At 43.6% G+C, this 14,586-nt stretch overlaps 1 protein-coding gene across 1 annotated transcript in view; it reads right to left on the bottom strand.

Moving 5' to 3' along the window:
* LOC120058711 (myelin transcription factor 1-like) overlaps positions 1-14,264 on the bottom strand; it is a 30,190-nt gene extending 15,926 nt beyond the window's left edge. The window contains 11 exon segments of the mRNA XM_039007457.1: positions 4,530-4,744; positions 4,870-4,995; positions 5,172-5,262; positions 5,411-5,534; positions 5,627-6,000; positions 6,271-6,669; positions 6,943-7,091; positions 7,607-7,637; positions 7,760-7,814; positions 8,668-8,762; positions 14,225-14,264. Coding sequence (XP_038863385.1) covers positions 4,530-4,744; positions 4,870-4,995; positions 5,172-5,262; positions 5,411-5,534; positions 5,627-6,000; positions 6,271-6,669; positions 6,943-7,091; positions 7,607-7,637; positions 7,760-7,814; positions 8,668-8,762; positions 14,225-14,264 — 1,699 coding nt within the window.
* Between the last annotated feature and the right edge of the window lie 322 nt (positions 14,265-14,586).

The following is a 14,586-nucleotide window of genomic DNA, read 5'->3' as shown; positions in this document are numbered from 1 at the left end:
TGCCATAGGTGCTTCAACAAAGTACCGAGTAAAGGGTCTGAATGATTATGTAAACTTAATATTTCCGTTTTTAATTTTCTATAAAAATAAACTTTTCTAAAAATCTGTTTTTGCTTTGTCGGTATGGGGTATTGTGTGTAGATTGATGAGGGGGAAAAAAACAATGTAATACATTTTAAAATAAAGCTGTAATGTACCAAAATGTGGAAAAAGTCAAGGGGTCTGAATACTTTCCGAAAGTATTCATACACCTTGCTTTACAGCCTGAATTCAAAATGGATTAGATTGGGGGGGTTTTGTCACCCATCTACACACAATACCTCATAATGACAAAGTGAAATCCTGTAAATAGAAATTTTTGAAAATGTACATATAGTACCAGTCAAACGTTTGGACACACCTACTCATTCCAGGGTTTTTCTTTATTTTACTATAATCTACATTGTAGAATAATAGTGAATACATCAAAACTATGAAATAACACATATGGAATCGTGTAGTAACCAAAAAAGTGTTAAACAAATATAAATATATTTTATGTTTGAGATTCTTCAAAGTAGCCACCCTTTGCCTCGATGACAGCTTTGCAGACTCTTGGCATTCTCTCAACAAGCTTCATGAGGTAGTCACCTGGAATTTATTTCAATTAACAAGTCTGCCTCGTTAAAAGTTAATTTGTGGCAAGAAGGTGAGACATGAAGGTCAGTCAATCGTGAAAATGTCAAGAACTTTGAGTGCAGTCGCAAAAACCATCAAGTGCTATGATGAAAATGGCTCTCATGAGGACCGCCACAGGAAAAGAGACCCAGAGTTACCTCTGCTGGAGAGGATAAGTTCATTAGAGTTACCTGTCTCAGAAATTGCAGCCCAAATAAATGCTTCACAGAGGTCAAGTTACAGACACATCTTAACATCAACTGTTTAAAGGAGACTACGTGAAACAGGCCTTCATGATCAAATTTCTGCAAAGAAACCACTACTAAAGGACACCAATAAGAGGAAGAGACTTGCTTGGGCCAAGAAACATGAGCAATGGACATTAGACCGGTGGAAATCTGTCCTTTGGTCTGATGAGTCCAAATTTGAGATTTTTGGTTCCAACCGTTGTGTCTTTGTGAGACGCAGAGTAGGTGAACGGATGATCTCTGCATGTGTAGTTCCCACCATGAAGCATAGAGGAGGAGGTGTGATGGTGTGGGGGTGCTTTGCTGGTGACACTCTCTGTGTGATTTATTTCGAATTCAAGGCATACTTAACCAGCACGGCTACCACAGTATTCTGTAGCGATACGCCATCCCATCTGGTTCGCGCTTAGTGGGACTATCAATTGCTTTTCAACAGGACAATGACCCGACAAATCAAATAATAATAAAAAAAAAAGATCACATATTTAGCAGATGTTATTGCGGGTGTAGCGAAATGCTTGTGTTCCTAGCTCCAACAGTGCAGTAATATCTAACAATTCACACCAATACACACAAATCTAAAAGTAAAATAATGGAATTAAGAAATATATAAATATTAGGACGAGCAATGTCGGAGTGGCATTGACTAAAACACAGTAGAATAGAATACAGAATATACATATGAAATTAATAAAGCAGTATGTAAACATTATTAAAATGACTAGTGTTATATTATTAAAGTGACCAGTGATTCCATGTATATGTATATAGGGCAGCAGCCTCTAAGGTGCAGGGTTGAGTAACTGGGTGGTAGCCGGCTAGTGATGGCTATTTAACAGTCTGATGGCCTTGATATAGAAGCTGTTTTTCATTCTCTTGGTCCCAGCTTTGATGCACCTGTACTGACCTTGGCTTCTGGATGATAGCGGGGTGAACAGGCTGTGGCTCGGGTGGTTGATGTCCTTGATGATCTTTTTGGCCTTCATGTGACATCCGGTGCTGTAGGTGTCCTGTAGGGCAGGCAGTGTGCCCCCGGTGATGTGTTGGGCAGACCGCACCACCTTCTGGAGAGCCATGCGGTTGCGGGCAGTGCAGTTGCCGTACCAGGCTGTGATACAGCCCAACAGGATGCTCTTAATTGTACATCTGTAAAAGTTTGTGATGGTCTTAGGGGCCAAGCCAAATTTCTTCCGCCTCCTGAGGTTGAAGAGGTGCTATTGCGCCTTCTTCACCACACTGTCTCTGTGGGGGGACCATTTCAGATTGTCAGTGTTTTGTATGCCGAGGAACTTGAAGCTTTCCACCTTCTCCACTGTGGTCCCGTCAATGTGGATAGGGGCGTGCTCCCTCTGCTTTTTCCTGAAGTCCACAATCAGCTCCTTTGTTTTGTTGACGTTGAGGGAGAGGTTATTTTCCTGGCACCACTCCGCCAGGGCCCTCACCTCCTCCCTCGTCATTGTTGGTAATCAGGCCTACAATGGTTGTGTCGTCTGCAAACTTGATGATTGAGTTGGAGTGTGTGGCCACGCAGTCATGGGTGAACAGGGAGTACAGGAGGGGGCTGAGAACGCATCCTTGTGGGGGCCCGTGTGTTGAGGATCAGTGAAGTGGAGATGTTGTTTCCTACCCTCACCACCTGGGAGCGGCCCGTCAGGAAGTCCAGGACCCAGTTGCACAGGGCGGAGTTCAAACCCAGGTCCCCAAGCTTAATGATGAGCTTGAAGGGTACTATGGTGTTGAAGGCTGACCTATAGTCAATGAACAGCATTCTTACATAGGTTTTACTCTTGTCCAGATGGGATAGGGCAGTGTGCAGTGCGATGGCGATTGCATCGTCTGTGGATATATTGGGGTGGTAAGCAAATTGAAGTGGGTCTTGGGTGTAAGGTAGAGGTGATATGATCCTTAACTAGCCTCTCAAAGCACTTCATGATGACAGAAATGAGTGCTATGGGGCGATAGTCATTTAGTTCAGTTACCTTTGCTTTCTTGGGTACAGGAACAATGGTGGACATCTTGAAGCAAGTGGTGACAGCAGACTGGGATAGGGAGAGATTGAATGTCTCCATAAACACTCCAGCCAGCTGGTCTGTACATGCTCTGAGGACAATGCTAGGGATGCCGTCTGGGCCGTCAGCCTTGCGAGGATTAACACGCTTAAATGTCTTACTCATGTCGGCCACGCAGAACAAGAGCCCACAGTCCTTGGTAGGGGGTCTATGGAGAGGTTACAACAGCGGAGTCTGGGACCAGTCCTGCTATTACTCTGACTGTTTGTAAGGAAACAGTTAAAACTGACCAATGCCAGGAAGGTGGCAGGACCTATGGATTCAGACTCCGGGTGCTCAAGGACTGTGCAACAACATCCAGTCCCATCTTCTAGCCCGCCAACTCCAGGTCATGCAGTTACATCCTTCCACCATCACCTGGGTCATGGACTACCTCACTGACAGGCCGCAGTGGGTCAGACTACAGAACCACTCGGTCTCAGACAACATCATCACTAACACAGATGCCCCACAAGGGACGGTTTTGTCACCATTCCTCTTCACCCTCTACACAGCAGACGGCTGGCACGCCCAAGCCTCCTGTCACCTACAAATGTTTTCAGACGATTCAGCCATTGTAGGCTGCATTACAAAGGATGATGATTCCCTATACAGGGAGGAAATATCTTAATTTGTGGCATGGTGCAGCTGAAACCACCTGGAGCTGAATGGGTCTAAAACCAATGAGCTGGTGATAGACTTCAGGAGGAAGGAGAGTGTGTCTGCTGTGGTCACCAATGGGGTCACTGTGGAAAGAGTGGGCTCGTACAAATACCTGGGGGTGGTGATTGACGATAAGCTACAGTGGAAAGAGAACACCTCTATAGTTTTTAAAAACAATCTAGAGCCCACCCTAGATAAGCGGAACCTCAAGAAGCTCAGGAGTATAGAGGCCAACACTAGCTACAGTACCTGGCTGGAGCATCGCAGTGAGATGGCAGACAGATATTTTTTTCCTAAAACAGAGCGTTTCCACGGATCCTTTTTACCATATGCTATGAGGCTTTTTATTTCTTTATTTTTTCTTTATTTAACTACGCAAGTCAGTTATGAACAAATTCTTATTTTCAATGACGGCCTAGAAACAGTGGGTTAACTGCCTTGTTCAGGGGCAGAACAAAAGATTTGTACCTTGTCAGCTCGGGGATTCGAACTTGCAACCTTTCGGTTACTAGTCCAACACTCTAACCACTAGGCTTCCCTGCCGCTTTTAACATGAACACTTCAGTTTTTATATCCATTGATGATGTGCTGCTTTTAATGTCTGTGTGTCTTTTGTTGTGTTTTTTTGGCATATTTATTGGTAATGTATGTATTGGCTGGTGCAATCAAATTTCTCCTCTGGGGGATTAATAAAGTACTATCTTATCTTATCTTAAGGCCCTTCAAGGTTGAAGATTGAGGACTCGAGAACTTTTGTCTCTAATCCATACATTTTTATCCCCTTAATGTTATCAGATCTGATGACCGTTCAATTACCATAATAAACAACCTTGTTATTAATGTGCTATAAAGATTATACCTGCTTTCCCTGCATTCTCATAGTTTTTAATTATTTCTGCCAAGATCATCTTACATTTGATGGCTTTGGGTGAGGATTGACTGGTGACGGGTATCTTTGGAACCAGCATAGGCTTCCCAAACACCTGGACGTCGAAGCTTGCATAGTCGAAGGAGACCTTGGAGTATTTCTCCAGCTCTTTGGCCAAGTTGGCGCGGGGTGTAGCAGGCACCATGTTGGGTCTGTAGCCGTACTGAGGAATCTCCAGCTGCTTCACAAAACACATTGGTCTGTTGGAGAGAGAGAGAGAGTCAGAACATTATGTGCAAGAGAAAGGGTAAAATATGAGTAAAATGCATCAGAGACGGACAGCTATTTAAGTAAGGGGAGAAAGGGAGGAGGAGAGAGGGCTCACCTGAGAACTCTGTCTGAGTGGGGGCTCCCAGTTTGGGGCTCGCTGACTGAAGGCTGGGGGTGACTGAGGGTGACTTGGCCCCCCTTGGCGAGCTTCTCTGCAGCTGCGATGGGACAACCGGACAGACTGAGACAGACAAAGAGAGATAGTGATAATTAATCAATTGTTTCACTTTTGATTGACTAACTTTGTGACTAGAACTACAGCTCATCAACAGCTAATTTACCATACACTCAATGATAGTCTTTAAGTGTAGGGATAAAAGGTAAATGTGAGGTTATAATCGTTGGACAGTATAATACCTGCGGTGCGTGTTGCGATTGCTGTTGACGTGACCTTGGCCTGTGCATCCTGGAGTTGGACACTTCAGCACGTTCTCGTGCATGGCCAGGACTAGGGAAATGGAGGCAAAGAGACATAGACAGAGAGATATATGTATGTGTGACAAGTCTGCATATTGTTCAAAGCAGTAATGTTTCCTGTTAGCACTTTGGTAGTACTGTATTACTACTCTGCTAGTACTACAAACAAAAGTACTCACTCTCAGGTGGGATCCTGTCTTTGTGAGGGCACCCAGAGAGGCTGCGGTGGTGGGGGTACAGCCCAGTCACATGGCCCGTCCCATCACACCCAGGGGTGGGGCATTTCACCTCTTTCTTGTCTGGATGGAAAGGGGAGAGAAGTTGAGTGAGCAGGATAATAATTGGAAGATTAACCTATGGTGGGTTAAAAGACATCCTGATAAACCATAAACTGTCCTACCTTTGCTGTGGTGTCCTCTGTGTCGCATGGCTGGGTCCATGGGTTTGCTGGCCCTGTCATCGGGGCTGTGGTAGCGCTGGTCCTCGGGAGACTGTTGGTCGTCGTGCGGCCCTCTCACCTGCTCGGCCTTCAGAGCGATAGCTTGCTCCAGCAGCCCCAAGTTCCCCCGGGTCATATCCCAGGTCTCAGAGTCATCTGTCACGCCTGAACCCTGTGAGAGACAGTCATCTTCCTCCTCCTCTTCCTCCTCCTCAGATCGTATCTCGATGACCACTGTGGTAGGTGAGGCTTTGTGAGAGTCTTGGTCTTCTTCTTCCACCTCCCCTGCTTCTGTTTCCTCCTCTCCTTCCTCCTCCTCTTCCTCCTCTTCTGTCAACGGGGTACCAATCTTTACCTCCTCCGGTGCCGCTTCTGTATCCTCACATCCCTGAGCAAGCGTACTAGAGGCAAGAGAGATGGCAGGCTCCACGTGAACCACCTCCTCCTCCTCTTCCTCCTCCTTCTCTTCCATTACCTTCTTCTCAGTCTCCTCTCCCTCCTTCTCTTCCTCTTCTTCTTCCTCATCTCCTTCCACTTTTGCCTGATGCCTGCTGTAGTCACCACTGGAGTACTGATGATCTGAGTTCTCCTGACCCACACATTGCCTCTCCTCCTCTTTCTCTTCCTCCACCCCCTCTTCTTCCTCTTCTTCCTCGTATCCTACCTCCTCCTTTTGCTTCTCCTCAATCTCTGCTCTCCCTGTTTCATCGTTGCCTTTGGGCTTCTCTGTTGTTCTGTATTCATCAACTGTCCCCTCATTTTCCTCCTCCTCCTCCTCTGCGGCCTGTATCTCTGCCACTACTTGCACCTCCTCTTCGCGTCTGTCTGTCGCTGTCTCTGCCTCTGTTTCTGCTTCTGCCTCTGTGGAAGCATGCTGTTGGGTTGTGGTGGCTGCCTCTGTGTCCTCCTGCAGAGCCTCTGCTTCAGGTGCAGCTATGGTGTCGAACTCGACAGACGTCTTTTTTTCTGTGTCTTCGGGTAACACCTGTGCGCAATTGTCTGTGTACAGTGCAGAGTTGATAGGTTATTGCTAAAGAGAAAGCTGTTCCCTATATTTGTCTTTCCATCATTACTTACTTTAGTATCATTATAAATATGTACCACTGTAATAGCTAATAACAATCCATGATAAATGTAATATTTTCCTTGGATCCTGGTCTTCTCTTGACTCACCTTTCATGGACTCCAGTGGGTTTGGCGTTTTGTTATTTTCTTTCTCTTTCTGTTCCTCATCCTCTGACTCCTCCTCCTCCTCCTCATGCTCCGCCTCACTGCCAGCATCACTGTCTGCTGCGTTGAAACCCTCGTCCATGGCCAACTTCAGGGACGGGGACTTTTTCTTAGGGGCGGGCTGATTGTCTTCTGCCTCTGCTTCCGCCTCCGCAAGTTTCCTCTTCTTCACTATTGGGCATCCGAGAACGCTGTGGGTGCAAGGTGAGGAGATGATAAGAGACTATTGAATTCCCCTTCAAATGTATATTTTACACTATACGTTGAATTTGTTATGGCGCTTTTTATCAATGACCCAAAGTTGAGATGTATTTAAAAAACTGTGTTAGCATAGGAACTTGAGTGCTAAGAGTTAGTGGTAGTTAGTATAGTTAGTATATCATACCTTTTGTGTCGTGAATATCTCCCACTGACATGGCCTGAACCATCACATCCAGGGGTGGGGCAGCTACTTAGTGATACAAACAGGAAACAAACATTTGTTTTCTTCATGTTGCGCAATGGATACGTTCAAACTCTGTATGTGCTTTCCAGTTCATCACCAGCCCAGTTTCTTTGCTCTGAATATCTGCATGCTCTGGTTTAAGTGCACTGGGCCGGTCTAAACCAATATTACATTTATCAGGACTGGGCTACATGTATACAGTAATAGGAAAACTGTGTCTGTGAATTTAATACCGTAGCATAAAACATCGTCCTCTCTCACCTTAACTCTGTTCCCACGAGTTCACTGGGTACTGTGGAGTAAAAAGACAAACAGTGAACATCAAAACACTCACTTATCCTAAATGCACTCCAAATTAAGCTGTTTCAATTAGTGTCATGCGTTTGTGAGTGCATGTGTGTGGCCCCAGCTCACCTCTAATACCTTTTGAGCGGGTCCGTGTTCTTGTTTCTGCTGCTTCCTGACTCATCTGAAACACAAAGTGTCATGACAGTGCACTCACTACCCCCCTCTCTCTCTCTCTCTCTCTCTCTCTCTCTCTCTCTCTCTCTCTCTCTCTCTCTCGCTCTCTCTCTCTCTCTCTCTCTCTGTCAGTCACACACACACACACACACACACACAAACACACACATAAACACACATATACTACATAGGCACACAGGTACACATATTGATGCTCATACACACACGCACGCACGCACACACACACACACACACACACACACACACACACACACACACACACACACACACACACACACACACACACACACACACACACACACACACACACACACACACACACACACACGACACACACACACACACACACACACACAGCTTCACTTTTGGAGGTACTTCTCTACAATTATTCTACATCATCAATCCATACAGTACCTCATTGCAAGTACCATAGCAGTATCAATTTATCTTTCCCCCTGTCTTCCCACATACAAGTATTTTAAAGCACAGATACACCCATATCCAAACACATACACATAACATTCATACTGATTTCAAATTGAGGTGGAACCTCCCCTCATCCTCAATGGAGCAAGATCTGGTAACAAAAGCAGAGTCCTTATCAACTCTAATAAAAGCTTTTAAACGGAAAAATGTATGATCTCCTTCCGTTTAGGGAGGGAAGGAAGAGAGCGGGAGAGAGGAGCAGAGTGAGATAAATTTGTGTGAAATGGGAGGGTCACTGTTTCTGACACTACTCATCGGTATCACGAAGCATTAACTCTCTATTTCTCTCTCGCTCTTTCTCACACAGACACAGGCACACACGTGCACGCACACAAACACACACAGCTTCTCACTTTGATTCGCAGGCTCCTCTTGGTCTCACAGAATCTGCTTATTCTGTCCCCTCGTGTCCACCTCTGGTTCAGCAGCTGGCCTCTGAACTCATTTTCTATCGGAGAGGAGAGACATTAGACACAAAGTCATGGTTATACATCACCAGCATAAAGCATAAATACTTAGACAGGCCTGTACTGTCTGCACTGGTGACATCCTAACCCGTTACGTACTATATTTTTTCCATGTATGGCAAGTTCATTTCATTACATAATGTAAATTTGATTGGCGGTGTTGTTTGTTGTTGAACTTATTTGTGTACAAAATGTTTTTTTTAAAACATGTACACAAAATGATAATTGTAAAGCACCCCAGAAATCATCTCATGTTCAATCTGGACAGAGGTATAGGTAAAAAAAAGGTGGATGGTTCATAAGAGGGTGATAAATAACCATGACTCTTATTAAATTATTATTATTGTTATTGCACCCACTAGGCTATAGAACGATATTCTAATTCTACGATGACACAGCGTTACACCTGTGAACAATGTACAAAAACCAGTCAAAAGTTTGGACACACCTACTCATTCAAGGGATTTTCTTTATTTTACATTGTAGAATAATAGGAAGACATCAAAACTATGAAATAACACATGGAATCATGTGGTAACCAAAAAGTTATTAAACAAAAATTTGAGATTCCTCAAAGTAGACACTCTTTGCCTTGATGACATCTTTGCACACTCTTGACATTCTCTCAACCAGCTTCACCTGGAATGCTTTTTCCCACCAGTCTTGAAGGAGTTCCCACATATGCTGAGCACTTGTTGGCTGGTTTTCCTTCACTCTGCGGTCCAACTCATCCCAAACCATCTCACTTTGGTTGAGGTCAGGTGATTGTGGAGGCCAGGTCATCTGATGCAGCACTCCATCACTCCCCTTCTTGGTCAAATAGTCCTTACACAGCCTGGAGGTGTGTTTTTGGTCCTTGTCCTGTTGAAAAACAAATGATAGTCCCACTAAGCGCAAACTAGATGGGATGGTGAATCACTGCAGAATGCTGTGATAGCCATGCTGGTTAAGTGTGCCTTGAATTCTAAATAAATCACTGACAGTGTCACCAACAAAGCACCCCCACACCATCACACCTTCTCTTCCATGCTTCATGGTGGGAACCACACGTGCGAACAGATTTCCACTGATCTAATGTCCATTGCTTGTGGTTCTTGGAGCAAGCAAGTCTCTTCTTATTATTGGTGTCCTTTATTAGTGGTTTCTTTGCAAGGCCTGATTCATGCAGTCTCCTCTGAACAGTTGATGTTGAGATGTGTCTGTTACTTGAACTCTGTGAAGCATTTATTTGGGCTGCAATTTCTGAGCCTGGTAAATCTAATGAACTTATCCTCTGCAGCAGAGGTAACTCTGGGTCTTCTTTTCCTGTGGTGGTCCTCATGAGAGCCAGTTTCATCGTAGCGCTTGATGGTTTTTGTGACTACACTTGAAGAAACATTCAAAGTTCTTGAAATTTTTCGGATTGACTGACCTTCATATCTTCAAGTAATGATGGACTGTCGTTTCTCTTTTCTTATTTGAGCTGTTCGTTCTTGTCATAATATGGACTTGGTCTTTTACCAAATAGGGCTATCTTGTGTATACCACCCCTACCTTGTCACAACACAACTGATTGGCTCAAATGCATTAAGAAGGAAAGAAATTCCTCAAATGAACTTTCAACAAGGCACACCTGTTAATTGAAATGCATTCCGGGTGACTGCCTCATGAAGCTGGTTGAGAGAATGCCAAGAGTGTGCAAAGCTGTCATCAAGGCAAAGGGTGGCTACTTTGAAGAATCACAAAAATTTAATATATTTTGATTTGTTTAAAACTTTTTTGGTTACTACATGATTCCATATGTGTTATTTCATAGTTTTGATGTCTTCACTATAATTCTACAATGTAGAAAATAGTAAAAATGTAAGAAAACCCCTGGAATGAGTAGGTGTGTCCAAACTTTTGACTGGTGCTGTATAGCATGGGCACTCGACCCAGCTGTTTCATTTTAGGCCTATTATACATTACGAACTACATCCACACAGCTATTGCCTCATGTGGGCACCTGGTACCTTAGAGCTCCTCATACATTAGGACTCTTCAACCCTGTGCCTGGAGAGCTACCATCAAGTAGGTTTTCGCTCCAACCCTAATCTAGCGCACCTATTTCTAATAATTAGCTGGCTGATAAACGAAATCAGGTTAATTAAATCTGTTATTTACAACCGTGTGGCTCAGTTGGTAGAGCATGCAGCTTGCAACGTCAGGGTTGTGCTTTGGATTCCCACGGGGGACCAGTACCTGAAAGTACGAAAATGTATGCATTTACTACTGTAAATCGCGTCTGATAAATGAAAAAATGTCTAACCTACAGGAGGGTAGCTCTCCGCGAACAGGGTTGGGCTGTGTGTGGGATTCTCCCAGAGAAATATAAGAGAACAATACAGAAGGCCTGCACGTGTGTTATCACTAGAGCTCTCAGTTAATCACTGATATTGAGGGATCGCCTACAGTGTTCTAAGATCATGTTGCGTAAAACATGCAGCAATGTGCAAAAAAACATGTATAATTTTATACCATATTAGGCCTACCTATGATTACGCCTGCTATATGGATGGACGGTTAGCCCTGTAACTGGTGGTAATTGTGTTATTTGAGGAATAGCCTTTCATAAACCGGCCATGAAGCATATATGCTAAAATATTTAACTGTACAACGGAAATGCATATCCGCTTACCAGAGCAGCTAACCTACCCAAAGCATAGCCCTCGACCATGCTATTTTTCTTCTGTATTGCACATAATGGAATTAGACCTAAAAGCATACTGTAGGACACATTTGAATAGATTTTTAAAAATATGATTGTGGGTTTAAAGAGAACGGGGCTTCGTGTCTTTGTTTATCGTTATTGCACAAAAACACCACGGCGCTCGCTGTCCATGGTGCTAACACGACCTAACACACTCACTCTGTATGAGAGGCTATGGCACCACGCCTTCGATTTAATCAGTCCTTGCTGTAGAGAGAGAGCGAGAGAGCCTTCAAATATCAAGCTTGGGTGGGTTTTTCTAGTGCTACTATATTAATAAACTCGTTATAAATGGCACTCCGAGCGCACTTAGCCCCGGGAGATGGTGACATTTGAGGGGCGCATCGGCTCTCGGAAATGTAGCTCCACCTCCCCCGTCTCCTACCGACACACTTTACAGTCATCGACACACAACCTCCTGCGAGCCGAGTAGCAAAGCACTAGGCAAATTATATAGTAACGCAGCAAGTAGGCCCATTGCAAAGCCACTTTGTAACAAAATAACATGCAGGTTTGGGCCTTAATTGGTCATCGAGTGAACATCCACATACAACTGAACTACAAAGACAAAAAACTGAAGAAGAGATAGGAACAAGAAAAGTAGGCAACATTGCGTTTATTAAAGGCCTTTGCCTCTCCGGGTTGCAAAAACATAAAGGACTTTCACAATAGCACCCTAAATCGAAACAAATATGCCTAGCTTCAAATAGTATTTCATATCTCCTACTTTTTCTATAGGCTCTTCATAAAGGAAAGAAAGGGTAAACCACAAAATACAATGGCATAAGCTACTGTACAAGGCCTACAGCTTTCAAACTTATCAACATTATGCTTTTCTCCAAGTTTCAGTAACCCTAAGCAACACTAAATCGGCTACAAATCACACATTAATGTTTTTACAAACTGTGAACATTATAGCTTATTCTGAAACTCATATCAAAACGATAAACGTTTTTTTCAAGGGAAATATTCAAAAGAGTTCCGTCATTTGTCCGAATTGACATTCTCTGGTCGTTTGGATTACCTTTGGATTACCTTTGGATTAACATAACTGTGTGTTCTGCTTTTTCAGTCCATAATGTATATGATACTGAAGGTTATGTGAAATAAGATTAGTGTTTTATATAAATGAGCAGCCTAAAGAGACTGCATCTTTAAGAATTATGACTGGGACGTCCATTATAGAAACCAAAATATATTCGCGAAAGGATAGGTTTACAATCTGATTTCAAACGAATTCGGGGAACACAATAATGTAACTATATACTGCAGAATTGTAAACGTAATATGATTTATAAATAGCCTACCATTCTTGAATGGTTCTGGTTGCTTCGTTGTTTTCAAGTAGGCAAAACGGGCTTTCTGATCCCTATTTCAACAACTTCTGCTCAGCATTGGATACAACGTCCACAACATCCCCGCACCGCCCTCATTGACCGTTAGAGACATCAAACATAATCCGGAGCTGAGTGCTCTTCCGACAGTCTCCAGTTTACAAATGCGGCATTACTCCAACTTTAAATTTAGAATAGCCTACTCCAAAATGCATAAGCAAAAAAACATGGCTTCATTTGCCTTTGTCAGCGAGAATACGTAATATTGCCTTACCTTTCGCTCATGGTCCCTTGTTCACCCCTCCCCCATACTCTGACATCACCATAGCAAACCCCACAACATAGGCTAAGAGGGCAGGGCTTCGGGTACTCCAGTTAATTTTTGATATCACTTATCATGCTGCATCAATCATAAATTATCTTGACACCCTCAATAAACATCAGTATTGAGGCAAATCTAAGCACCGTGCAAGGATCTTGAACAGTTCAGTGTCCCGGATAGCGCTTGGGTGGCGCGTGCCTTAGTTTCAGCACCATGGACAGTAGCTAGACCACTCTGCTAAAACTGCCGTCCATAAACATGACATTTGGTCTTATAAGTGTGATAATTACTCTTACAGCTCAATATAAACCACTTTCCAATGCACACCGATAGAAAACCCTTCAAAGTAAAATTTTAAAAACATCGGCTTTTGACGTTATCATTTATTTAACTAGGCAAGTCAGTTAAGAACAAATTCTTATTTACAATGACGGCCTACCCCAGCCAAACCCGGGTCAATTGTGCGCCGCCCTATGGGACTCCTAATCACGGCCGGATGTGATGCAGCCTGGATTCGAACCAGGGACTGCAGTGATGCCTCTTGCATTGAGATGCAGGGCCTTAGACCGATGCGCCACTTGTTCATTGAACACGTGATTCGAATTGCATGGGGTCTGTTATAGACAACGTCTTCGTAGCACGTTATGTAGGCATCCAAAGTATCAAAAGAAAAACTTTTGTTTTGATGAAAATAATATAATGTAACAGCAAAAAATACATCAACTTCAGAAGAAGGTTTAAATACATGTTAATAAATGCTAACATAGCCACGAATATATGACAGTAATCTAGGTCTAATCATCAAATCATGCAGCCTATGCCTATACAAATTTAGAAACCCAATCAATAACTTAAACAATACGAATAGGCTAAAATGAATTAGTAGTTTACACTTTGGAGTGCATGTAACTAAATGTTTTTACTTATTGGGCATAGGTCTATAGCCTAGCAGGCCTAGTTTATATCCATCAGACGTCCGGTTGCAAAAATCATCCACATTTTGGCACTGTTAAAAATGAAGTAACTTCGAATGAGTTTTGCATATTTAAAGAGACTCACCTCCTCTTCGGTTACCAGCTGGGGCCTTTTTCTCCCCCATCTAATCTCAGGCACTTCTTAAAGCCCCAGTGCAGATGGACAGCCCTGCTCTGGAATACAATCAGCGTTGGATCTGCTGTGACTAGGACCGGCTGTATAAATATTACATAGGGGGCGACCGACGAGAGGGTAGGCTACACTTTCAACTCCCCACCAACAGATGGACCAATCTGACAGACTCCCCCACCCCGCACAAAACTTTTTTAATACGCCTGCAGCCTGACGTCCCCTATACAGAGTTAAGAGCCACTAATCCCTGAAGGGACACAACTTTCCTTTGTCTAACAAAGTGTCTGGACGGAATGTGAGTTCAGGAAATCTTT

This window comes from Salvelinus namaycush, chromosome 14 (assembly GCF_016432855.1).
Source record: "Salvelinus namaycush isolate Seneca chromosome 14, SaNama_1.0, whole genome shotgun sequence".
Lineage (NCBI taxonomy): Eukaryota > Metazoa > Chordata > Actinopteri > Salmoniformes > Salmonidae > Salvelinus > Salvelinus namaycush.
Note: the sequence above shows the minus strand (reverse complement) of the source record. Positions and strands in the feature narration are given on the sequence as shown.